At 46.0% G+C, this 27,353-nt stretch overlaps 1 protein-coding gene across 3 annotated transcripts in view; it reads left to right on the top strand.

Moving 5' to 3' along the window:
* Window positions 1-19,369, top strand: part of PRDM1 (PR/SET domain 1) — a 102,957-nt gene extending 83,588 nt beyond the window's left edge. For all 3 annotated transcript variants that reach the window (XM_074581028.1, XM_074581029.1, XM_074581027.1), the window contains 5 exons: window positions 2,335-2,454; window positions 5,633-5,885; window positions 13,643-14,751; window positions 15,058-15,186; window positions 15,598-19,369. In XM_074581028.1, coding sequence (XP_074437129.1) covers window positions 2,335-2,454; window positions 5,633-5,885; window positions 13,643-14,751; window positions 15,058-15,186; window positions 15,598-16,173 — 2,187 coding nt within the window. In that variant the 3' untranslated portion in view covers window positions 16,174-19,369. The remainder of the gene's footprint in view (window positions 1-2,334; window positions 2,455-5,632; window positions 5,886-13,642; window positions 14,752-15,057; window positions 15,187-15,597) is intronic.
* The last annotated feature ends 7,984 nt before the right edge of the window (window positions 19,370-27,353 follow it).

Below are 27,353 nucleotides of genomic sequence, written 5' to 3'. Positions count from 1 at the left end.
GGCTGCCAGAAGCCTGGAGCCAGCCTGTCCTGACAGTGCCGGCACCCCTTTCCTGGAGGGTACCCCTCCCTCCTCGACCACAGCAACTGAGCTTGTTTGGGGCACAACGGAGGCCAAGAATTGCTGACCAGAAATCCACCCTCAGTTAAAAGTCATCTGGACAGCTTTAGTCTGGTTTAGCAAAACTTCAGAGTTGGCACACGTGGATGTGCAGAACATCCTCTGCCAAAATAACGTGATGGGCACTGGGTGAGAAATTGTCTTAGTGTTCAGCTGCACCGGGGAAGAAGCAAACACTGCTTGTAAGGTGGGTATCAAAAAGTATCTGCTGTGTCAGAGACGCCAGTTCAGTCAGTGTTTCAAGTTGACTAGTTCGAGGAGTGATTTCTAGAGATTCTGAGAATTTCATTAAAGCTGTTTTAATTAAGGCCAAGATATTTTAAAACCATGAAAAAACTGAAGCTACCATACAGTAAAACTGGTAGGGTGTGCTGTATCTTGGTTGTGAACTTTTCCTGAGAGGGCAGATGGATGTAAATGAAGATATATGGGGAAGATGAGAAGAACATCTGCCTTTTTCAGCTCTCTATGAGAAATGTACAAGCAAGACAAAAATAAAACTGAGCCACTGAGCTTGTTTCAGCTTGTGGTAGGTGTAGGAAAATTTCTGGAAGTCCCTTTTCTCTCTCTTCAGTCCAGATGCACAGATCAATGGAGCATTTAACTACCTCTACTGTTGACGTTTAATTTTTTTGTAGTGTGCTGAAACACATGTTGAAATGCAGACAAGCGCAAACAGCCACCATGTACACCCAGCAGTCTGTTTCCGGGTGGATTACCTCCGTGATTCCATGGCTGTTATTTGTCCTTTTTATTTTGACATTTAACGTGAAATTATGCTAGGCGTTAGTTGTTTACTGGAATTTTCAATCTTGACCAATACACAGGCAAGTATTTCTCCCTCTCTCACTTGGTGTGAGAGGATGATACAACTGAAGAAAATGCAGCATGAGAAAATCACAAAGCTTAGCTAATTTGTGAAGTGCTGTCTACAGTCCAGGGTTTTTACTGTCCTTTGCTGCAAAGGACTGTTACAAAGAAAATTAAATGCTTGCTGAAGTGAGCTATCTGCAGGGTCTGATGAGTGCTAATCTGTTTTGGTAGAAATGTTGATTCCTTGTGGGTTACAGTAATCCCAACTCTTGGTTTTCATCAGCCACTGCTGCTGTTCCCCTCTCGTTTTGAAAGTGGCAAGATGTGTGAAGGGGATACGGTTATTACATTTGGCCATGAAACTTTGGTTCTAATACCAAATTAATGGGCTTTTCACCTTCCTTTTTTTCCACTATCTGAGCAGCAGGATCAATCTTGCAAAGGCTTGGGGTTTTTGGTTTACAAAATTGTTGGTTTTCCAACATTGTTTGGATACATTACATTTAAAAAGATTAGTGAGGAACAGAGAGAGACAAAACCAATAACTCAGCAGTGTTTTGCAAAGGGTTACTCCAAGGCACGTTCTTCTGAATAATGATGAATTGCTTCCTGATTTGTGGTCAGTGACTTTTTTTGGTATAATTACTGTCAAGAAGGAAGCCGAACAACTAGAGTACATTTCTTAGACCTAGCATAGTGGAGCATTTTCATCAAAACCCTGACGCCTTTTTGACCAAACCCACTTGACATGTTACCGGAACTGCTGCCTCCTTTTTATAAAAGAGGGTGATCTGTGAGTACATGTCCCAAAGCCATTTCATATTCTGTTTTGTATGCCACTGTATGCTGGTGAGAGAATTGTAGGTTGTCTTTTTTTTTTTTTTGTTCTCCTTTTAGCTATTGGGACGGGTATAGAGTGAAGAGGGTGGGGGTGGGGAAGATGTTTCATTTTGATCTGGAGGAGCAGTCATTCCAGTTCCTAACTTATTAGAAAAGCAAGCTCTGTAGCAGTTAAGTGATTGATAGCTATCGAATAGTTCTGTTTGCTGGAACTAGACTTTTGGGGGTTGCCTTTGATAGCAGAAATAACTTCTGAAGATATTTGACAGTCTCTGTACGTTTCACTTACTGTTTCTTCTTGTAAATGTACTTCCACAAAACACATTTTTCAGGCGGTGTTCATCTTTGGCTTCCATGTGTCTCGGTAAGATGTTAGTATCTAACAAGCTGGTCATACCGTATCAAACACGATTGTTAATTTATTTCTGTTTTGTTCACCTGTCACTAAAAATTTCTTGCACCGGTTGCTTTACCTTGTTAGGCTTGGGGGACAGGGGAGAGGAAGGAAGACTTTTTGATTTCTGCTGGCGATGAACTGATCCTGTGCTGCTCTTCTTGTAGGTCACTGGAGTTATAAGCAAAGAGTACATCCCAAAAGGAACGCGCTTTGGACCCCTGGTAGGAGAGATCTATACCAGCGATACGGTTCCCAAGAATGCGAACAGAAAATACTTTTGGCGGGTAAGCAGGAAAAAACAGCACCATGTTGTTGCAGTAAGCAGATCACTAAATGAGTACAGCTGAGAAGCTGGGTCACTTCCTGCTTCAGACCTGTGCAAATGCAGGGGGCAACTTCTGTACACTGCCAGGCACAAACAGACAGTGGGCTGAAGTAAGCCAAGTAAAAGCCTGGCTGTCTTGGATGTAGGGACTGTGTGGGTGGAGAGAGCAGGGGAGATCCAGAGCCCTTCCCGGCTCTGTCTTCCAAAATGGATCAGTGCTTGATTGTGTAAAGAAGTAGTTGTTGCCTACTGAAGGGGCAGGTTATTTTGGATTTCTTCACCACGGAAAGTCATTCTTGTTTATGCAAATACCACGTATCCTTGATTTTTCCAGCTATGAAGAAGCTGTGAAAGTACTGCATAATCTTTTGCTCTGGAATTATGATACATTTTGTGACATTTTTTCCCTGGGTTTTGAATAGACCTGCTATAACACAGTGGTGGTGGCCGTCGGTGTATATCATTCAAGTCATAAGCTTTTCAGAAAGTGTTAAAAGAGCAGCCCATGGATCTTAGTGAAGAGAAAAATCCATTAATGGCAGACAAACACTAGAGGTGATGCCTAATTTGTACTCCGTAGTACAAGCTGAAAGGGAACACCAGCCAATTTGTTTTGGCTTGGGAAGTGTGTGCTGGGGAATATGCTTCCAGTTTATCAGTTGACATAATCCTCAGTCTCCTTTACAGACCCATTATTAATTGTTAGAGAACATTCCTTCAGCCCCATCTCCTTCCATGGATTTGTTTTGCTGCCTTCTAGCCATTTAGGTTGTGTCTAAATCGGTGGATTTGGGAGTATATCCAAGCCTCTGTGCCCAGGTGCCTGCCTGCCTGCCTTAGCAATATCCCGACCTCTTATCCAGGTGAAACCCAGGGCAAGCACCAGCGTTCCCCACACCCCTTTCTTCCTACCTAATTGCATCATTTTGGTTTTCTCGGATCATCTTTGTGCAATGTAATACAGCATTGCACAGGCAGTTATTTGCATGAGTGTTTTTACAGAGCAGGCGACTGTTTTCACATTCATAAGGCTACAAAATGTTTCTTATACTCGAGTTTTTCGGGAGCTTGCTTCTGGCATAGGAAGAGACTTGTATGCCAGGCCAAGTCCTGCCAGTTGGTAGTAAGACGGCAAACATTGGGAAGAGGGGCTGCTAACCATCTTGCAGGACTTCATTCGTATATTGCAGCAAGAAAGATGACATCATTCTCATGATGTGATTTTAAGCCTTAATGCAGAGGGATCCTCAGAAATAATATCCTAGGAGCCGTCTAAGCATCGTTAAATTCCCTATTATAATCTCTTGATTCGTTCAAGACATGCTGCTGCACCGAAAATGAATTCCTTCCTCGGGGTCTGAAACAGGCTTGCATATGCAAAGGAAATTGTGGGAGATGATAACTTCCCACATGTTATTAAAGGCATCCTGGGCTTGCTGGCAGGAGGGGGAACATCTGCTGTGTGCGCGGCGGGACGCTGCCTGCGCTTTGCCCGCACGAGGGGAGCGGGGCTGCCCGGGGCCAACGTCATTTCTGGGAACCACGCCGTGACTCAGCACATCTGGTCTCGCCTTCCCCAGAATAGGTGGGAGCCCGGTGGGGCGCCTTCACCCCGCAGCCAGGAGCAGGGTGACCAGCAGCATCCGTGGCCCTGCCGTGGGAGCCGTGGAGGGCCGATTTGGGAAGCGGCGGCAGGCGTCGAGCACCGGAGCCCCGTGTTCCTGGAAGTTTGCGAGCCGAGGTGAACAGAGAAACCCGAAGGCTTCTCTTGATGCAGCACAACTCGCCCGGCTCTCTTCCATTTTCTCATAACAAACACACCGCAAAATCTCTCGCAAGCTGCTTTGATGAGGCCACATGTATTTCCCCCTTCTCAGTTTACAGGAAGTTACTCTTAAAGAAAGTGATTCTGGTGTTTACGGCCCGCATTAAAGGGCCAGGCTCCCTTGCCCCTCTCCACCAGCAGCTCTCCTGGGCAGAACAGGAGAGTTCCCAGCTGGCCAGTGGGCGCTCATGGGGCATGCTGCCCGGCCAGGTCAGTGCGAAAGACGGTGGTGTGAACACAAAGGCAAAGGCAGGAACACACCGTAGAGTGTTTTCCCCCGAGATAAGTTTTCTCTCCCCTTTGGAAAGGCATTTCCTGCTCAGCGAGGTGCGCCGCTGGTGCAAGCTGCTCCCACTTCGAGGTCTGACTTTCGCCTGGTCATCTGTTTTGCAAAAACCAGAAAGCCCATTTCATCCAGCGCAGAGCTAGTTCCCCCCGAAAGTAAGGGATGTGTCTTTAACAAATGTACCTCCTGGATTTTTCATTGCTTTTTTTTTTTTAAATAATTTTCTTATTCTTACCACATTAAGAAACAGTAGCTTCTCTTAGTGATTGGGACTTCTTTCCCCGCAAGCCACTGAGCAGATTTTAGATTCATGTTTTCTTTCCCTTCTGTGGACAAGCCAGAACGTGTCCCTCGATAGGAAAAGTGACTTCTCATCGGTTGGCCCCTCTCCAGGTCTTCGTTAAGTTATGGCAGGTGAAGTTCATCTTTGCCTCGCCCAGCCTTTCTACAAAAGGGCTACAGTCCAACTATGAGCAAGTGTTGCTTTAGGACTCTGGGGGGGTGGAGGATGTTTGCATAGTTTAAACCTTTGGGCGGAGGTGGTAGGAAACTGCAAGTACAGAGGCCATAGAAAAAGGCGAGAAAGACTCTGACGTAGCACAGCCAGTCAGTCTTATACACAGGTGACTCAAAGCATTAATGCAAGCATGCACTCAGACCTGCAGTCATTAGCATTACCCACTTGTTGATCATAGCACCAGGAAAAGGACTCTAAGGTAGACTGCTCATGCAGGGAGAGTACTCTGCATTTCAGATTTTGGATCTGATTTGTCCATACTAACAGAGCCACAGAGGCTAAGCAGACATGGAAAGGTGACTGTGGATTTGCCGTGGAATAAGCATCTCTTTTCTTAACGCAGAGGATATCATAGTGGGAAAGAGGGGGACTCAGCTTGAATTCTTATTTTAGTAATACCTTATTGTTTACAAAAAAACCCACCTTATCATTTTTCCTCTCTGGACTCTGTGCGCATGTGTTGTGTATTATGTGTATATATATTCATAGGCACTTCCTCTCTATTCCAGATCTATTCAAGTGGTGAGCTTCACCATTTCATTGACGGATTTAACGAGGACAAGAGCAACTGGATGCGTTATGTAAACCCTGGCTACTCCGTTCAGGAACAGAACTTGGCTGCTTGTCAGAATGGAATGAACATTTACTTCTACACCATCAAGCCCATCCCTGCCAACCAAGAGCTGCTTGTGTGGTATTGCCGGGACTTTGCAGAGAGGCTGCACTATCCCTCCTCCAGAGAGCTGACAATGATGAACCTCAGTAAGTGGATTACAGTATAAAGAAAGAATGCTAGTAATGTCTCTCCTGCCTATGTGATCTAATAATAAGTTGTATAATTACACAGCTGCATCATCTGTTGTGTCACAGTAGGTAGCTCGGAGTGGAAAAGGGGAATTAAAAAACCCAGCACAACAGAATGAGTTCCCTGTGCCCGTTCAAATGTAAGCAGATTATAAAAAATCTGAACAGTTACTGGTTTACAAACTGAGTCTTATCTGATGAAGTTCTGGACAAACAACCTGAATGTATCCCCGGCCTTCAGAACCATGGATGTTGGTTCACTCTCAGATTTTCCAAGTCCAGATCTCTTAGTGCGTTGCGCAAAAGCCTGCTTTGATAGCATATACTAAAGGCTGTCCAGTCATGTTCCCAAAGGGCTGCCCTCACTCTATGAGGAAGCGGCCATATGCCATGACTCTGTCTAGGTGCCTGGCAAAATATGTGTTGACTGCATAATGCTCGTCGAGCCTTGCATCTACGCTTACTTGTCTTACAGGAGCAAACCTCCTGTGGCCTTCTCATCTGGTTACTTGTTTTTTAAGCTCAGTGTAGTTTGTCCCCGTTTCTTGGCTGTATGTCGCAGCTTTCATTTTCTGTTCAAAAATAATAGCACTGGTAGCAGGGGGAAGAGGTATTTCCAGGAGTTTATCTCTTGTGTTTCTCTGTGGTTTCTGACCATTTCCACCCGCAGCACTTTACTCATAGCTTAATCACTGCCTAGCGCCTCATCCAGAGCCCCTTGAAGAGAGGGAGAGATTCTTGCTGACTTCTCATTCGACTCTTACGGTGCCTCCCCTCCTGCTAGCTGCTCTGAGATAGAGCAGAGCATTCTTTTGTCCTTCTGCCAGCGCCTACACTGAAATTTGAAGGAAAAACTGCAAATAGTTGTGGTTTGGTTTTTTTTATAAAAAGGACTATTTGCTGTTAATTGGCAAGAAATAATGGGTTATAAAATATCAGTATTACTTTGGGGATCATTGGAGCTAAAACATAACCCCGCATCATGAAAATGATGTCACGCATTCAGATTAATCAAAAGTACATCTGTCCTCCATGGATGTTTCACCGGTTTTTGGTCTTTCCCTACAAACCATAGAAGAAAATTTGCTTTCTCTTGATGGCAGAGGGAAGAGAGGGAGGGCATATCCTATGCTGCTATATTCCCTATTCAAAAAATATCTCACTGATGCTGTCATCTTTGCACATATGTCATTTCACCACTCGCTGTGCACTTTTATTTCCTGATGTGATGAACTGCTGGCTACAGGTGGGAAAAGACAACAATGTTAAGGGTTCCTGTGGGTCAGGAGTTTGCAAAGATCCAGCCAAGACACATCTGGCCACTAGCTAGGAGGATACACAAGCACATCCTCAGTTTCCTGCATCTGCTGTCATCTTACGTTGCCTTGCAGAAGCACCAAGGAATGTATTTGTAAAGTGTCAACTAATTACCTGGTTACTCTTACTAAGGTCAAAACTAAAGGTGTCTGGACATGTGCAGAATAATTAATTTTAGTAAAAGTAGGCTCAGTAAGTTTATAGAGATGGAATCTTAAGCAAAAATTGTGTAGTTCAGCCTTACATTTGAAAAAGCTGAGATCAAAATACCTCTTCTTGTTTTTAAAGATAATTCCATTTAAACCATTTAGAAATTTTATGTTAGCCCATGCACCTAAAGAAAAGAACAGTTCAGAAAAATGAAAAACAGTTCTCACTTTTTTTATCTTTTTCCCTCGTCTTTGTGACAAACATGTTCAGGCCTAAGGACTGCAATTGGGCCAGAAACCCTACAGGTACCATAAGGATTGGGGTTTTCTAAAGTTTCTGTGCCCTTTTTTGAAAACTACAGAAAAAAATCGAGAGGTCTCCCAAAGATGCTTATTTACTGAAGGCTCTGTAGCAACAGTGGAGCAGGGATGGTTTTTCCAGTGTTAGTACTGGAACCAGATAAGTTGAAAGTGAATGTCAGCACCATTCAGTTTTCTTCTTCCTTCCAGGCCAATTCTAGTTAAATCTAAAATTAGCGACCATCCCGCTGCCTCTCCAACCTCTCTCTCTAGCACAAGCCTGGCCAAGGTTCCCTCATGCTGTGTTCATCTACAAATAAAGTGCAGAAGGCTTGCCCCAGATAGCTAGCATCCTGCGCCTGCTGCAGGTGTGGGGCTTTGCCCCATCAAAACATCTTAACACAGTCTTGCTTGGGGCGACCCCCCACATTGGTCACCTCCTTCACCTGCTAGAAAGTCAGGAAGGTCTCTCCAGCCAAACTGATTGCTAATAATTCAGTGTTTAAAGTGGCACGGCTTCCCTCAGAGGAGCAAGTGAGCATCGTCACCTCTCCCGGCTCCTGGATGCTGGTTTTGGCACCCTCTGAGGAAGAGGGAGGCAAAATCGGGGTCCAGGTCCCACCGCAGGCTAAAGTCAGGGCTCCCTCCCACTGGGACACGTGCCGGCACAAGCGTGGGGCAGCAGCACTGCCAGCCCATGGCCGTAGTGTGTCGTGCCCAGCTCCCTCCCTCTACCGTGTCTTGGGTGTGCAGAGCATGCTAGTGCCTGCGGGAGGCTTTGGAATAGCTGTGTCTTGGCTGGTTGCCTGGCCCGGCACAGGAGAGGCCACCTGGGACACACACCTACAGAGAGCTTCCAGTGTGGCCTCGGTCTTGCCAACTTAAAATATAGGCAGGTGCTTTAGGTGCCTCAGGGGTTTGGGGATCACGGTCTTGAAGTTCAGCACCTCAGTTCCTTTTTAAGCACCCGGGCAGGATAGGCCTCTGGGGAAAAAAGTATCAGAGAATTTCTCTGGCTTTATTTCCTGTAATTAGTGGCCTCAAAAATGACAGAACCACCACTTTAGAGCATAAATAATTTTACACATCCATATATAACATCTACTTGCCTCTGTAACAGCAAACTTTCAAATTAAAGGTAACTTCTGTAGCGTTAGTTCATTTGTGCCGTAGAAGGAAAGCATCCAGATTAAAGGCAGCAATTAGGCACGTACTTAGTTATGGGTTTAACCCTGTCCTCTGTGTTTTCTTGAACTGGGGCCTTTGACCCAGTCCTTCAGACGCTGAAGCACACACCTACCTTCACGGCCATGATTAGGTCTGAGTGGAGCTACGTAACTTCAAGTGGATGTTGAAGTGCCTGCAAAGGAGTTGCTCAATAGTGGTGGCGTCAAGACTCTGCATTATCCCAGCAGTGGAAACTCAGTCTCGTTTCAAATGATTCCCTTCTCCTTCCTGCCTGTTTTGAGGCCACTGGTGGTTTTTTCTATCAAGATTTGAGATACGTCACCTTCAGATGGTGCCGTTGTCCAGTAAATGGTTTTAAGTGCGATGGCACAAGATTTCTGTGTTCTGCTGGCCAAAAAATCAGTTTTCGGTAATTTGTTAAATGTGCTTAACCTCATTCAGCTGTGCCCTCAGATTGTCTTTTAGTCTGTCATATTTCATTTTTGAACTAGCAAACAAACGGAGGAAATTTACTTTGAGGGTCTCACATAGTTTAGCATTTCATTCCTACCTCATCATAGGAGGATTATTTTGGGATGGAGGGTGGAGAGGGTGATAGTTTTTGTTTTGTTTTGTTTTGTTTTTTTTAAATTAAAAAACCCCCGAACCTGCATTGAGTCAGGACATGACTATTTGATAATAATGTTCATGTATTGCAATCATATGATGCAACTTCCTGCTGCTCCTGTCTGTTTGTCTCCTCAGTCAAGTACGGGCAGGTGACATCTTTCGGTCAAGCTTCAGAAAAAAAGTTTGAGTTGGGGGGAAGACAATTTGCATATTTACAAATCATTTGGCAATCTTTCTGTTCCATTAACAGGTTTAATGAGGTGTTATTGATAATCTTTCATATTCTATGAAGATTGACTTTTTAATGCTGTTTCTTCAATGTAATTTATTCTTTTCTTCTTCCTGTTGGCCCTGACACGCTGGCCGTTAGCTAAGCCCCGCCACTCGCTTTCCCTTTTGTTTATGGACAGTTTCACTTTCTGGTTTTGAAGCTTTTCTGTTTGTGTTGAGAGGAAACATCTGCACTTGCTTAAAAAAAAATGCCTCCTGGAATCTTCAGAAGGGCTCAGGAAAATGATTTTGAAATTATATGAAAGGTTGTCTTCACAAAACCAGAATTTAGGGACTAAAGTTGACTTTATATTGAGGATTATTTGAAGGCTCCCCTAAAGACCTTCTCTGAGCAGAATGTTTTCAAAGGCATGTCACCCTGTCTTGGACACATTTAGAAAACAGATGATCAAATTATATACTTCTAAATGTTGGTCGCCGTTCTCATTTTGAGTGAAAACACTCTTTGTTTTGCCCGCTTCACAACTTCGAGGTTCTCTTTCTACTAGTAAAAGAGGTGCTTAATTTAGATCGAAAATGTGAATCGGCATAATTAAGCTCCACCACTCAAGGTGTTCAGTACCATCTCGCTCCTGAAATTACTATTGAAATTACTGCCTGCCTACAACTGTTTTTCAAGTTTTTAGAAAAAACAGATCATTGTTTTATGAAGTCTTTCTCAGGCTACAGCTTGGAGCCCGAGAAATGAGAGCAAAGCCTACGGCTATGCAGCAGTCTGTAGCTGGAACACCCACATTGGAGTGACTTCAGGCAGCTGCTCCGCTCAAGTTTTATTAATACTTAAAAGTAACAGGAGTTTTGTCCCTTTTCCTCTTGCACGCACTCACTAATCTCAGATCTGGGCAAATAATCTATTGACCTCGGTGAGAAGTGGATCAAGCTCCTAAAGAGGCACGTCTGGGTTTTTTTCTTTCTCCCCCCCCTCGGATCAGTAACTTAGAAATGCAGCTGCACTGTTCTTGTTTTGTCATGAACGTCTTTTCTCCGTGTGTCTGTGACCACAGAAACTAGACAGATCTTGGAAGAGTGTGTGCCTATATTTAATGTATATACATGTATATGGGAGTGGGAGGGAGAAATACATTTGAAGAGTGAGAGGGAGACATTGTGATCATTAAGAACTTAAATCTAAAATCACAAGTTAAAAAAGAAAACAACATAAGAAATATATCTCTTTAACTTTGAAGTATGGCTCCTTTAAGACCAACAAGAAAGGTTGTAAAGCTCTCAATCAGTTTCTGCCTTGGTTTAAATCCATGTTCAGTATAAAACATAAGACCCTCTTCTTGGCCCCTTCTCTTATTTTACACGGTGCTGACACACTTGTTTATGTTTTGATCTCTCTCGTGTTCCCAATTGTCCCTTGTGCTCAGGTAATAGGGGAAAAAGCCAAGAGGGGATTTATGGACCAAAGATAGCTTGCAAACTAAAGAGACCTGACATAGTTAGACTGGAAAAATAATCTTTAAATATTGCAACTTCTCTCTACATGTGGAAATTAGTAGGAGGGGAGGCTTTACTGGGAACTTTAAAGGGAAGGAAAGAACAATTATCTTTAGTCTGTCAAGTGGGGACACGGGCCTGTTGCACAACGAAAGTTACATTCTCGGCGTAAGCTTCCTTTCTGTCACTCGCAGACTTGCTCCGGCGCATAAGGCACGTACATCCCCACCCTGGTGTTTAACCTTGTGACAGCAGGAGCCGTTCCTCCAGCTGAAGCGGCCCCGGTTTCTCTATCACTTTTCCAGCAGCGCCAGCACTTCTCCTTCCTCTTTCCCTCCCCCCAGATTTTTTTTCTTTAAAAGAGAAAAGTGTCAATTTGAACTTCCTGCTTGACAGACCCCACTGAGAAACTGATACGGGGCTGATAAGGTGGTATTTATTTATTTTTTTCTGCTGCAAGGCTTCACAAGTTCTGCTTCCCTCCCCCACCACCCAGCTTTCAATACTTCCCGGTCTCAATACTTCCCGATGTTGATAGCGTCACCGGGAATGTCTGCTCTGAGATGCTGGCGTGGTTACAGACAGCTGATAAGAAGATGTAGATAATACTGTCCCCAATGCCATTGTGGAGCTTCTTGAACCTAGTAGGACCTCTATGTTATACCCAAAAATCTGGGTGGACATTTAGAAAATAAATTAGCAGTCCACAAGTATAGACAAAATGACAAAAGAAAGTAGATGATTTTTAATGCCAGGCAACACAACACCCTATTAATTTATTTTTGTCACAGCTCTGCATTAAGCTTTAACATCGAGAGAAGTAACTGGGAAGCCGTGTGTGTATTGTGCTTGCTGTACAACATGCCCTATGTTTTATCTTAAGTATTTAAATTGAACGTAACTGTGTTAAATTGCATTTCATTGCAACTTTAAAATACACAAACTTCCCAAATATCTCAAACTAAATTTGCTTGTTACTAGTCTAATGCCATTTGAAAAAGGATGCTACTGTAAATTTGAGTTTCTGTGAGTAGGAGCATGCTTTGAAAACAGCTGTTTTCGTGGATACATTTAGTAAATGGTTGTTCCGTTGCCTTATAGGGTAATGTTGCCAAATTATAGATTCCGTCAGAGTAGTGAATAGTGAAGCAAAGAATCCAAGTTGAAAGCAGCGTGGTCATTGCCTGTTCCCGTCTTCTTCACTGGGTTCAGCTGGTCCTCCAAAAATCAGAAATAACTGTTTCTCAGCCCAGTTAGTGAAATAAGAACAGTAGAAACTCGGCTGAAGGGCTGCAATACTTTCGAGTGACATACATACCTATCAGTGTTGACTTGTACCTCCTGATGGAAAACCTTGCACATAACTAACCACGAATATGAAACCTTCTTGTAGTTTTTCCTCTATAATAAAATACCTTACAAGTCATCATTTCAAGATTATATAACTATTAACTCTGGGAGATTAGATAAAAGCAGGCTTCTTTTTCTACTGAAGACATCTTTCAGTGTACTGTTTATATTATATTATATTATGTCAAGATAAACAAGGTAGAGTCTTTGAATACAATTAAACAGTCTATGCGCTGAACTGATTCAAATGGTTGCTAGCTTCTGTTCCCTTCTAAACGCATATTTCTTTTGCCTGTTTTTTTAAAGTACATTTCAACTTAAGCTGGAGCCAACCAGTCTTGCTTTCTTTTGCTTTGCTTCAGCATTTTTTTTATAAAGTACAGCTGTAAGCAGAGGAGTTTTGCATAGACTGAATGCCACAGAAATCTGCAGTAAATAGTCTGCTTTGTTGTAGATGTTCCTAAGCAGTATATTTAATGAGTAATGATCTGTTTACTGATGGAGAATACCTTCTCTTTGAAGAAGGCTTTCATCCTAGCCAGCCATGGTTTTTTTGGTACTGTAAGTAATTGAACTGGCTGGTGAAGTGACTGCTGCGGTTTGGCAAAAGACGATTTGTCATGCCTTGTTATTTTACTGAGGAACATTTCTGGGAGCTTGCGTTCTGCAAAGTCCTTCTGTTAAGCCTGTATTGTGAACAAATGCTTGTTACCGCGTTTATTAGAAATACCGCTTCAGTAGACATTCAACAGCAAAGCTAGTCACATTTAAGGGGAAAGAAAGGTGAAACCAGTTTGCGAAGTGGAGACTAGCACTCTGCAGATGAATCATCATCAAGATCTGGATGTGCTGGCTGGTATCCCTTAAATTAACAATGCCTTTTATTAACACTTAATACCAGCAGGCATTTCTTCACACAGAAATTAGGTTTTTTGCAAGTTAAACGATTGCTCATCTCCGAGAGTAGCCCTTCCTTCCCACTAAACTTGCAGGTGTTAGGTTGTGTTTTGAAAAGAGATAATGACGGTGGCGTATCTAAATAATCATTACCTTGTCTTTGTATTTCAGCACAAACCCACGTTAATCCAAAGCAGCACAGTGCTGATAAAGATGAGCTCTGTCAGAAAAGCATCCCAAAGAAGGAGCACAGTGTGAAAGAAATCCTGAAAATGGAATCCAATCCTCCAAAAGGAAAAGACTTCTTCCAGACCAACATTTCACCAGTTACTCCAGAAAAAGACTTGGATGATTTGCGTAAGAACTATAGCCCGGAGAGGTGTTTCTTCCCTCGAGTTGTCTACCCGATCCGACCTCACATTCCAGAAGACTATCTGAAAGCTTCCTTAGCGTATGGGATGGACAGACCCAGCTACATGACTCACTCGCCCATCCAGACGTCTACGACACCGAGTCCTTCCGGGAGGAGCAGCCCAGACCAAAGTTTAAAAAGTTCAAGCCCTCACAGCAGTCCAGGGGTCACGGTTTCACCTCTGGCACCTACTTCCCAAGAGCACAGAGAGCCATACTCTTACTTGAATGGATCATATGGCTCAGAAGGATTGGGGTCTTATCCTGGATACGCACCCCCTGGCCACCTCCCACCTGCCTTTCTACCGTCCTATAACCCCCACTACCCCAAATTCCTGTTACCTCCGTTCAATATGAGCTGTAATAACCTGAGCGCTTTGAACAATATCAATGGCATCAACAATTTCAATCTCTTCCCAAGGATGTATCCTCTTTATGGCAACCTGCTCAGCGGAGGTAGCCTTTCCCACCACATGTTGAACCCCGCCACGCTCCCCAGTTCACTGCCCAGTGAAGGAGGCCGTCGCTTGCTGCAGCCTGATCATCCGAGAGACTTCCTCATACCAGCACCTAACAGTGCCTTCTCTATCACGGGCGCTGCTGCCAGCATGAAGGACAAGCCATGCAGCCCCACCAGCGGGTCACCCACAGCTGGTACAGCAGCCAGTTCAGAACACATAATGCAACCTAAACCTACCTCAGTGGTGTTGGCTGCCACCGGCGGTGAAGAAGCCATGAATCTCATTAAAAGTAAGAGGAATGTGACCGGTTACAAAACCCTCCCATACCCACTGAAGAAGCAGAACGGGAAGATCAAGTATGAATGCAACGTCTGCTCCAAGACCTTTGGCCAGCTCTCCAACCTGAAGGTAGGCAGTGGAGAATAAGCCACAAGCCTTCTTGGAAGGCGCTGGTTTCTCCCTATAGGTTATTAGGAAAAGCAGGGACAGGCCTTCCTTGCTTGTTAGGCTATTTATCATTTTGGGCTTAATACAGCCCCCCCAGCAAGAAAGCATGGTTGTAAAGATGGTGTTTGAATACCAATGCCGCCTAATTAACTAGATAACATTGTATTTTGACAACAGCAGTCTTCCTCTAACTTTAGGAAACATCTGAAAGTACTTTTGTTACAGTACTGGAAACTGCAAATTTTTAATTGCTTTGTTTCTCCCTAGGTGCACCTCCGAGTACACAGCGGAGAGAGACCCTTTAAATGCCAGACTTGCAATAAAGGCTTCACGCAGCTGGCTCACCTCCAGAAGCACTATCTGGTACACACGGGAGAGAAACCCCACGAGTGTCAGGTATGTAACACGCACCACAGAGACAACTTCGCTTCCCTTGGAGGCCGAAGGCACGGCAGGGCTGGCGCAGAGCCCGTACGGCGCGCAGGGAGGGCTGCGCGACAAACCCTGGGCTGCTCAGGGCTGGAGTCCGTATCGCAGCCCGTCCCAGCCCTGTGAGGCAGCAGGGTTGCCTTTAGCCTGCTGGAGCAACATCTGCCTGATACGGTTTTGCCGCCGGCCATACTCAAAATACTGTTCAGCAATATTTAAATAAAAAAGGTGGGGAATTTTTTTTTTCCCCTTTGTGAGAAAGTGTGAAGATATAAAAAGCTGCTGCTTCATCCTGCCGTCTCCTCCTAGGTGTCTGTGATTTAAACCATAAAATCCCCTCCCACTCATTCACTGTTTCTCTGCCACCCCCCACATTAGGTTTGTCACAAGCGGTTCAGCAGCACCAGCAATCTCAAAACCCACCTGCGGCTCCACTCTGGAGAGAAGCCTTACCAGTGCAAGCTCTGCCCCGCCAAATTCACCCAGTTTGTGCACCTGAAGCTGCACAAGCGTCTCCACACCCGGGAACGTCCCCATAAATGCATCCACTGCCACAAGAGCTACATTCACCTCTGCAGCCTCCAGGTCCACCTGAAGGGCAACTGCCCCGTCGCCCCTGCCTCCGGCCTCTCCATGGAGGACCTGAATCGAATCAACGAGGAGATCGAGAAGTTCGACATCAGCGACAATGCTGACAAGTTGGAAGAAGTAGAGGACAATATCGACTTGACATCGATCGTGGAGAAGGATATACTGACCATGCTCAGGAGGGAAATGGAAGGAGCTAATCTGAAAGTGTCTCTACAGAGGAACCTGGGAAACGGACTTATCTCCTCAGGATGCAACCTTTACGAGTCGTCAGATATGTCAGTTATGAAGTTGCCTCACGGTCACCCACTACCTCTGTTACCTGTAAAGGTCAAGCAAGAAACAGTTGAACCGATGGACCCTTAAGACTTTTTGGCAAAGTGATTTTTTTTTTTTTTTTCTATTTATGACTTGGCAAGTCAGGGTGCCTGTAGCAGTTGCTTGTACATAGTTTCAATGCTGCAAAGCAATCTTGGCTTACAGTAGTTTCCCTACGCTCTCCAGCTGAAAGAAGGAACTCCAAAGTTACTGTTTTCTCAGGGCATAAAAAGGGGCAAAGGACTGTGCGTTGCCTCGCCAGTTACTAAAAGACAATCATCTATCCATAATTATTTTTTCAATGATAGTACTTCATAATTTATTATGCAATTAATCATTCTAAAAGCAATAATTAGGAAAATGTTTACAATGACTGGAAAATTCATTGTAATTTTTACTTTAAATGTTTTTATTTTTTGTTTTATGGCCATTCGTTGTAGATACTTTTTTCTGCACATCTGTTTTAAGAACCTAAGATTGGGGTTTCAGTAAATGTGTTTTATGTACCAATGTCTTTTAAACAAACGTGGTTTTTCCTTTTGCCAAAGTTGGACATTTTGACATACAGAATCCTAGGTCCGCTGGTTTGAAAAAAACAAAAAAGCTGTGTACTTTTATGTGCAAATCACCCCACTGGGAATTGAAAAGGAAAAAAAAAAAAAACAAACCAAACCCAGAGTAGCAGCAAGCGGGGGAAGAAACTGCTGCCCCTGCCTCTCTGAGGACAGGAGAGAGATTCTTCTGCCTGCAGCTCTACCCGCAACAGATGTGGCACAGCAAACCCCGACCTGCCATGGACAATACCACGGGTTTTTTGAAAACAGCTGTAGCCCCACAGATCGTCATGTATCTTTATGACCAAAGGAATGCATCAGCTTAAAGTGGCTCTTCCAAAAGAAAAATCTCACTGACATTGTTTGTTTCAAAAAAAGCAGTTTAAAAGCAAACACACAAATTTTCTTAATATTTTGCCTGAAAGGGGGTTTTTGGCAGACTTGTTTCTTTTCTTTTTTTTTTTTTTGTTGGCCAGAGCCTTCCAGGGATAAAAAAAAAAAAAAAGGATGGTCAGATTCCCTGAGAAAGAAGGGGTTCGGTTTTACTTGTATTTTCCTCTCCCACTTTGCCTGGGTAGAAGTGGGGAACAAAGTCCTTTCCTGGCACATAACATTTTTTTTTCGTCCTTCTTGTACAACTCAAGATTTTTCTCAGTATTTGTGTTTGTACATTTTGTGGTTAATTTAATTAAATAAAAAAAAAGGGCATTGCAAAGTTGTTGAACAACAATTACCTCAGTGCTTGTGTCCAGTGGTGCAAACAATGCTGTTTTATCTAAATGCTTTGCTACTTTAGAGAAGAAACCAAAATGTGCACAGGGAAAGATAGAATGCACGTCCTTTTATCTTTTTGTTTTGCTAAGCCCAAAGATGATATGGTGATGTTTGAGGTGTAGCAAAGAATACATGTATATTTATAGATATATTTATACCACTATACTATATATGTATATGTATATATATTTATACCACTTAAGTTGTGAGCCAAACCATGTAATAAAACCTATTTTTCATCTAAGTGTGAAAATCAAATGTTATCCAGTTCTGCATATTACCAGTGACCTCAAACCCAGAAGGTTGTACCAAGGCATTTAGCGCTCGCCAGCGCGCAGGCAGCTGCCCAGGTGACGCCCGAGCTTCCAAAACACCTTACGTGGATAACGTCACCCACGCATGGTGTCTCGGCCAATTCGGTGGGAGCCACCCTGTTTGCAGGACGAGGGGGGGCGGTCACGGCTGCCCTGCGTACTCGTTGGGGTGGGGGGAGAAGGAGGCGGGTGGTCAGTGAACAAAACAGCCAGAAAAATGTAACTGAAAGAACTTGCAAAGAAGCCAAATACGAACCATGCGCGGCGTGTTCACGAAACGCAGCAACAGGCAGGGCGGAAGTTAGTTGGGATGAGCCCCTCGTCTCGTTTTGCCCTGCCATTAACGAGTTGCACGGTCAACGTGCATAAATATAAGTAGCATTATTATACACCTACCCTCCATGTATATCTTTTTGTCTGGTTATATTAAAAATTTTAAAATAGCCCGCTTCAGCAGTCCAGGATTCGGTGACCTTTTTTTTTTTTCCATCAAACTTCATTTTAATGCCTTCTGTTAAAAAAACCAAAACAACAAACAATCCTGAAATATGTGTCTCTCAGCACAGCTTTTGAAGGACTACAGTTCATTACATTTCCACTCCTGCAAATTGTGAGGCTGACATCTTTTAAATGTAGCAATAGTTCATAAATATAGTACTTACTTGTAGGATAAACCAAAGTATCACTACTCTGTCACTGGACACACACTTTTCCTATTATTTGCCTGTAGTGCTTTCTTGTATTTGATACAAATTTTACAAGAATTTATATGCATCAGCTTTAAGAATTGTTACTTCTCTTTACTGTTTCCCCCTTCCCTTAGAAGTTTTACATGTGAATGTAGCAACAATCAACAGTGTTTTGGGGTTGGTTTTTTTTTTTTTTTGTCTCTCTCGAGAAAGACTCTGACCAAAGTTAACAGGCTTTTTACTTTGCTAGAACAACAAACTATCATATGTTTACGTATTGGTTTACATCATTATTTATGTGCAAATTGTCAAATGTAAATTAAATATAAGTGTTCATTGCTTTACTGACGCTTCCCTTGTCTTCAATCTCTCTGCGCTGGCTGCGTCCTTCCCCTCCCGGCCGCAGACACGGGCTGCGCCGAGGGCGAGGATGGCTCCCAACATGCCGACATCTGCCCTTGTGGGCTCTGATTTTCTGGGATTGATCGTTGCGAACAGCGATGCCAGAGCCGAATGCCCTGGCTTTGTTAATTACGGCTTTGTTAGTTACGGCGCTGGCTTCAGTTTTAGCCAATACCTTAAAAAAAAAAAAGGATATTTTTAAAAAAAACCCAAGAATTTTCAGTGTTTCGATGGAACTACTTGAATGCTATCTGCCTGGCAGATATGCGAACAGGGTTCTCATTTACATATTTCCAAATGATTGTCATTTCTGGCCTGAAACCCTAACCACTGGGACCACAATGACACACTCAAAATGTCAGCGTGAGACCACTTAAGTCCTGTATCGGCGTGGTGGGAACTGCATTCAAAACAAATGTGGATCTGTTTTCACTGCTCACGGCCGAGACGCGAACTTAAAGCCAGGAGAAGGTCCGAGGGTCCCTTCCCCACTACCTCGGCCAAAAAGTAACAGCAGGCCGGGATGCCCCAGAAAAAAAAGCTAATTCCACGTTTGCTACTTCCATCGTTTAGCGTGAGATCTAAACCAGAGAGGCCATGTGCTGCCCTGCCCTACCTGAACGTTAAAGAAATAATGTTCCTGCTCATATTGAGACACTCAGCGCCGTATGATGTTTTAAAAGTTATTTCACTGTCCTCTTAAAAAATTCATTTAAACATCTGTCTCAAGAATTTGAAATACTGCCAACACCGAACTGTGGAGTTAAGAAAACCAGAGCACTGTTGTCATAAACGTGCCAAATGCAGCATGTTATATTCCTATAGTCGACAGAGCTATTGCTGTAATAATTTTTAAAAAAAAACATAGGATAACCGTTGCCGCCATAAATCATACTTCATTACTTGGCAAAGCGTTCCGTTGCGCTGGAGAGTTATGTCCTGGGGACACTTGTAAGCTTTAGAAGATGTTTAATAAAACACATTACATAAAAAGACAATGCACGTTATAGATCACAGCCTCGCCAGCCCCAGCCCGGCAGCTGCTGCCTTGGTTTCTGGCAGCCCCCGCAGCCGGCTGGAAGCCACCAGAAATGCGGCGGGTTTCAGCCATGGCAACGCCACCACCAGCAGGCCGGCTAACTGCCGCAGCCGTAGCAAGGGGCAGGGACTGGGGGGAAAGCTCATCGTTTTGGGTCCTGCCATGAAAACGCAGCCCTGCAAGGCTGTGTGCCCCCAGCGCAGGGCCATGGGTGGCCAGCGGGCGGGCAGGCTCCATGCCCACCTTGCCACCGTCGGCGTGAAAACGTTGAGGGACCAAGCGTGATGGGGCCTGGAAGGCGACGTGCCCTTTCCTTCCACAGCTTTGCCAGCTGCTTTGCCAGGGGATGGGGCAAATTACAGCCAAGATCATAGACTCAAACACAGATTTAAGGAGGATCCTGCCCTTCTGGCTGGTTTATAAAGCCCAGTGTCTCTCAGCTGGGTGCCGGGGGAGACACCGCTAATTCCCAGCGTGGGCAATTAGGACCTTGAGGTCGAAAACTGAAGAAGTGACTCACTGAGGGGGTATGAGCCCTTCGGGTTCAAATCAGCGGCTGCCGGTGCACGGCTGCGTCCCAACACGTGCTGGGACCGCGCTCCGTGCGGGATGCAGTCCAAAACCTTTGCTGTCGTTCAGAGGCGTTACATTAGAGCGAGGGAAATAGTTGTGGCTGTAATTAAAGGCAGCCAGGAAACACTTGGCTAATTGCTGCGTGAGTTGGGGCTGAGTGGATGCGGTGCGGCCGAGGAATGCGCCCGTCACCGGGCAGGTATCTGCAAAACACAGGCCGTCATAGAATCATAGAATTGTCCGTGTTGGAAGGGACCTTTAAGATCGTCGAGTCCAAGCATCAACTGAACCCTGCCAAAACCACCACTAAACCATGTCCCTCAGCACCACGTCTACCCATCTTTTAAATACCTCCAGGGACGGTGAGTCAACCACTTCCCTGGGCAGCCTGTTCCCATACTTGACAACCCTTTCGGTGAAGAAATTTTTCCTAACATCCAATCTAAACCTCCCCTGGCACAACTTGGGAGAAGAGAAGCTTTTCCTAATATCATGGTGGCTTAAGAAAAAACTCAGCAATGGCATCGAGGTAGCTGCCCTGGCACCGAGACAAAGGTCTCCCTCCTCCGCGCAGGGTCGGGGTAGACTGGCAGGGAAAAGGCAGCTGCCTGGGCTGGGATGTGGTGGGGCACAGATGGAAATTTTGGCAGCTTCAGCACTTACCAGGTCCTGCCTGAATGGCGGGAAAATGTGACTTTTTGTCAAAGTTGAGAAAAGTTGAGACGCTTCCCAAAAACATTGGGTTTTAATTTTTCATCAGATGCAGAAAAAGGGCCGTCCTGCAACCCTCACCAGCAGCATGTGGGAGTGCTGGCAAATAGCACATCTGCACACCCGTCGAGGCCACCTTTGCACTAACTGCAGCCAGCGGCAGAAGGCTCCAGAGGTTCCAACATGTGGAGAGGTTGGGGAAGATTTTCCAGCCGTTCACAGTGGCGGCCAAAGGGAACAGGAGCTGCTAATCCTCGCCGAGCCCCTGCTGCCTCAGTGCCTGCTTTGGATGCAAAGTGGTATTTTTGTCCCATGCCTAGACGTGTCAGGTGTCGATGGCTCAGGCGACTGCACGCTAAGCAGACATCTGCTTCAAAGCCCAGCCTCCCGACCTCCACCATGACAGCTTGCAGCTTGGCACAAGTCGAATGGCACTCTGCGCAGGAAAACCCGGCGCAGGGAAGGTTAGATGCTGCTTTTCCACCTCCAGGCGCCACTTCTGCAAACTTCAGCCTGCACAAGCTCACCTAGGAAAGGCATCTGAGATGTAACCTGGGCTCCCAAACCGTTGTCTCTCATCCCGTGCTGATGTTGTCCTACCACTTGCTGTAAAATTCTCCCTGGCACCCTCTCCTAGGGCAGGGCGATGCAGCCCTGTGCGCCAGCCAAAGCCCAGCGCCTGAACATCTGTCTCCTGCCACTTCACGGGGCCCCGCCAGCCATCACATCTGGCCACAAACTGCTTTCTGGAGTTGGGGGTAAAACAGACAGGCTGCCACCACAGGTAAGCCGGGGCCCTGAGGAGAAGGCCAGCAGCGGGGCGAGGAGCTGTGGTCACTGGGCAGGTGGCACGCACCCCTGGGAGCACACCCTCCCCAGCAGGGACCCCTGCAGCTGGTAGCGGGGAAACTCCGGCACAGGATGTGTGTGAACTTCTGCTCCTTTTCAATGTCAGAGCTTGGGGCAGAAACCTGTGCCCAGAGCACAGGGACTGGCGGCACTGGTGGGGGCGTTGGGCAGAGATCTCTAAAGAGAGATGCCCAGCCCTCCGGGAAAGGGAGATGGGCACTCGGTGCTCTCCCTGCCCCACCAGCTGGTGGCCAGGCACCTCGGTGGCATGCGGGCGCAGTGGCCCTTCCCTCCTCCTCCTCCTCCCCGGCCGCACGCGGGGAGATGGTTGGGATGCCAAACCACTTAGGTAGGTGTGACCAAATAGCCCTATTGAAGGGAGCCAAACCAGTATGACTTCCTTATTGTGCAATGATTAATAAAGGCCTTCAGCTCTTCTTTTTTTTTTTTTTCCCATTAATTGTGAATAGGCAAGTCCTTGATCATTTCCTTATCCAAGAACCGAGTGAGATTCCTTACAGCATTCCTGCCCCAAAGTGGCCGCACTGCGCTGGGAAGAGAAGCGATTCCTGCGGTACTGAAACCACGCACAGTGAAATCAAAGGCTGTGAACCTCTTTCCCGGTTCACCCGTGCTGAGGACTCGGCCGTCGCAACCTGATACCGAGCTTAGGGAGACCCCAATGTTCCTGCCTTTACCACTTGAGTTTTACAGGGTAAATCCTAACTTAAATGAGCAAAGCGGAGAGTAGCTTTTGGGCGGGAAGAGGAGAGCGGCAGGCAGCAGTCTGTATGGGATTTCTTGGATATCATAGTCTCAGGTCCCAGCTTCCCTACAGCTTTCCTATAGCAAAACATTCTGCACGAGGACTGTCCCTCTCTGAACCGCAGGAAACATTTGCTTTCCCCCGTCCTTAATCTACCTTGTGCATTCAGATGGCCTTTTTATTTTAAAGGACAGGTCCTGTGCATCTTTACAGACAAGATCTGCTCTTCTTGTCAACCTCAAAGGCCCGCGCAGAAATTCTTTAGTACGCGGGGAAGGTTTGGTTTCCTCTGGCCATGCTGGGGCCGTGTCCTCAGGCGGGGACCCAGTTCACCAGATTGGGTGGCGTCCCCGAGAGGTCTCACTTTACTCAGTCAGGAAAAAAAACAAGAGTTAAAAATGTTGTAGAAACTGCAACCAGGTGCGAAAGGGAGCAAGGATACATGAAAAGTGAAAATTTGCCTTTTTAATAAGCCGTTACAGGTTAGTTGGGTGTTTAGGAGGGAACACGCGCTGGTGCTTATAGTCATTCAGAGAAGATTCTGTGTGTGTGTGTGCGTGTGTGTTTTTAATGAGACCAGAAGGTGCAGAACGGGGCTCCTTTTCTAACCTATATTGCAGCAATTTGTGCATGTCTGTAGCTGTGGGTGTTATGTGCTTTCTACTCTGAGTGGTAAGTTTCAGTTTGATTCTGCTCTCGAGAGCCGCGGGGACAGTTTGCACTCGCCTTATCAACGCAGAATCCAAATAGCTTCACGGGGTGCCCGGCCCCCTGACACTGCAAACTGAGAAAATACATTTTAAGCACAGAAAAGCGTGTGAGGTGACAACCAGAGGGCTTTTTCTCACCAGAGCATCCCAATCTGCCAAAACTCTCGTGCCCGAACAGCAGGGTAACAAGCCGTCTTGAGAGGCACAACCTCGGCACCTCCCTGAGAGGCCCCAGCCGGGACCCCAGGGAGCAGAACTGTGACCCCAGGGCTGGGGGTCTTCTCCTACATCCCCATTGCCCTAAAACCCTGCACCACCTCCTCCAGCCCCTTGCGCCAATGCCCCAGCACTGGGGCCCACTGTAAACTGGGCAGCTGCAGAAGGCGCTTGCCCATCCCCATTCGTCCCTGGGCTTGCCCTGAGCAAGCCTGGCTGTGAGCCACTGGCCAAAATTGTGCCCATGATGAGAGACGGCAGCAAGGGAAGGGAAGGGCAGGGCAGGTACTTCCATGGCCCTTGGGAAGCGGCTCTAGTTTGGCTCCAAAGACTCATGGTCTCAACAGTAATCCCTGTGCCCAGCCACGCAGCTGATTTCCAAAAGAGTGTTGTTACCTTTACATCCATTTGCTAAAAACTTCTAGACTACATACCAGTGTCTGTGCTGCCCGTCCTGCTGTCCCCACATGGGCTGTGACCGAGAGGTGCCCCGCATCCTCCATCCCTGTGGCTCCTGCCTGGGTGTCCTGTGTGGCCACCAGCCCCACAGCAGCAGCGCCGGTGCTCCGTCACCCTCGAGAAAAGCCTGTTCCCAGCAGAGAGACACCCCACAGCAGCCCCAGCAGTTGCTGCTGAAATCTGAAGAAAAATGCCCCCCTGAATCTGGAGCCATTCGGGAGGAGTTGAGCGCAGTTCCCCTGGGATGCCTGGGTTCCTCTCGCCCTCCTTGGGCGCCGCACGCCGCGATTCACTGGGAGCCTTGTTCGTAAAATACCTGAGTGCTGCTCAAATGAAGTTATGACCTACATAGCAGCTAAGAGCGATGTGCAGATTTCCTCCCTCCCTCAGATCTGCTTGAGGTTTTTAATTCCCCCCCACTAGACACAACACTCAGGAGGGACTGTGTTGTTTGCTGCACAGTCACTTGTCTTGCTTGAGCCCAAACAGGAGCCCAGGAGACGAGGTGGAACAGCGGCTGCAGGTACAGCTCCCTCTGCTCTGCCAGGCACAAGTGGTCCAGGCTCCTCCAGGGAAGGGACGACACGGCACGGGCCTTTCTGCTGTTTCGGGCAGTATTATCCTTATTCTGCTAGCAAACACCCAAAAGAGAGGCAGGCTGAGGAGCAAAGGGTGCAGGCCATGCTGGAGGCACAGTGCATTCTGATTTCCTTCAATATCTCAGCTACTTATCCAAATTAAGGAGGCCAGAGAAGAGGGCCCTCCCTGACCAACAAACCCATTCTCCCGAAGCAGCACGTGCCCCTGCAAAATACTCTAAAAGCCTTGTTAGATATGAACATCCTAAATCTCAGCCCTTTGCCACTGGCGTCCTGGCTGCTGACTCCCTCTGGGCACGTTAGCCACAAGGTAACACCTTAGCCCTGTGTCAGTCTGACTCCAAAACAACATTCATGGGTGGACCCAACCACAGAGTTCAGCTACAGGTTCTCATTTCCCCCTGATTTGAGGTATTTAAGACTGGGAAAGGCTGTCGATGTCATTCCTAACGCATTTTTTTAAAAAATTAATTGTCAGTGTAATTGTTTAGATCAATCTAAACACAAAGGCAGTGATGCGCATCTACACAGGGGAATGTATCCAAGTTTAAGAGTATCTAACAATTCAGATTTAAAGACAGTCGTCTTTTTTTTTTTTTTTTTTAATCTAGAAATTTCAGTACTTCAAGGCCAGCGCTAAAGTTTGCATCAAGGACAGGGACCCAGGAGCCAAGACGGATGGGTTCTGCTTTGAGTACCTCCATTAACTGGCAGCGAGGTCTGGAACAAGTCGGTTGACCTTCCCATACAACGCCCGACTCATTTGTAGAATAGGTAACAAGACTTGTGCAAGTTGTGGTGTAAGACTAATATTTGTACCTTGTTTTGAGATCCTCCAATATATAACAGCACGTATTTTTGTTGTTCGTAGAGAGAACAAGTTGCTTATAGTACTATCTGCAATATCGTAATATTTCGAAGTCCTCACTTACGGGCTACGACTACCCTGAACGCAACAAAAACTCTCTCTGCCCCAAGAAGCTTACAAACGAAGCACTATTAAAAACCCAAAAAACCACAGTGGCTAGGTGCAGAGCTTAAATTTCCATTTTCTCTCAGCATTTTCCCACGAGGGGATTGCATGTGAGAGCACACAACAGAGAGTCAGATCACACCCGGTTCGGTTGCTCTGGCATGCCATTTGGCAATACAAGAATGACATAAATTAAAGTGAAACCCTTCACCTCAGCCTAAGTGAAAATGTGAAGAGCGAGGGGGGTGAGGAGGAAGGGGGGATATTGATCCGTATCTACTCAACAGTCAGACCGGTGGTGTGGTGGCAACAAAAGACATGCCTTTGCTTTTTCAGTAACTAATAATCTATAGAGAACCATTTCCTTTTCTGCTGTTAAGATAACACATTCACCACCTCAGCTGCATGCAAATAATTCGTGCCTCTGCTTAACTAATTTACCTCTCCGGTGCAGACAGAAGGGCAGAAACCTCTCACCAGTGTCGACCAACGTGTGACACTGAAAAAGGAGCCAGCTCACCCAGAACTTTCTGAAATGTTTAAATCGTTAGAGGAAAACTGCACCAAACGCTCTGCAGGAGAGACATGGCTTCGTAAGATTAAATGGGTTGGTTTTGCCGGTCTTGGGTCCTGCCTCTGCCCCACATGTGGGTTGCAGGCTGGAACTCACATTATCCAAAGAAAAGCATTTGATATCTCTGCACACAGACCACAGCTGGTCAACAACTCATCCCAGATTTAAACACAATATATTAGCTCTCATCTGTTGCCAGAAATATTACACGCTATTAAAAGTCCGGGCCCCCAGAAGTGTGCTGAAACTGAGTGGGCCTTCACTTCACATTGCTTGGAAACAAACGGGTATCGGGTCGGACATGTGTCTGTATCTGATGGAAACCTTGTTCTAATCAAAACGCTGATGCTACTTTCACTCGCTTGCATACGCATACGGCTCTCCCCGCATTAACACAACGCGAGCGAGGTTGCAATGTCAAGCACCAAAAAGTTATGAAATGCCAGAATTAATTAAGCTTGTCCACACATAAGCTTCAGGAGCAGCCCTTGCTTGCAGGATCATGCGCTGGTTTTCCCACAGGACTTCTACCTCGCTCAGCACACAAAGCAGCAGCTGCTCACCCTGCGCGGGATGGGGCAGGGATGCCCTCCCTCTCCTCCTGTCTCCATCGTTGGCCACGCAGCTCTGGCCCTCGTGCTCCTGCACTACTCTTCAGCCAGGGCTGGTTGCTCCTTGGTGCTTTTGGTGGGCCCACTGGGAGGATGGCTGAAGGCTTCACCTGTGTCACTCAATGTCCAGATGGGAGAGGAAGGTGGTATCTCTATGCACGACAGAAAAAGAAACAAAATACAGGAGTTGCAAGTCAAATATTCTCTTTGGGTGCTCAGACTTTCCAGGGCAGTTTATCTCAACTGAAGTGTTATTGGACTGCAGCATGGCTCATCCTAGCTTCAGGGGTCACTGGGAATACCCAACGCCTTCAAACCAAGCATCTAAAACCAGAAAGTACGATACTTCACAGCCTGTGAAAATTCATGTTAAGTGACTTGCTCCATGCTATGCACAACTCCTTGGGTAACGTGC

The sequence above is a fragment of the Larus michahellis genome, chromosome 3, assembly GCF_964199755.1.
Source record: "Larus michahellis chromosome 3, bLarMic1.1, whole genome shotgun sequence".
Taxonomy (NCBI): domain Eukaryota; kingdom Metazoa; phylum Chordata; class Aves; order Charadriiformes; family Laridae; genus Larus; species Larus michahellis.
Note: the sequence above shows the minus strand (reverse complement) of the source record. Positions and strands in the feature narration are given on the sequence as shown.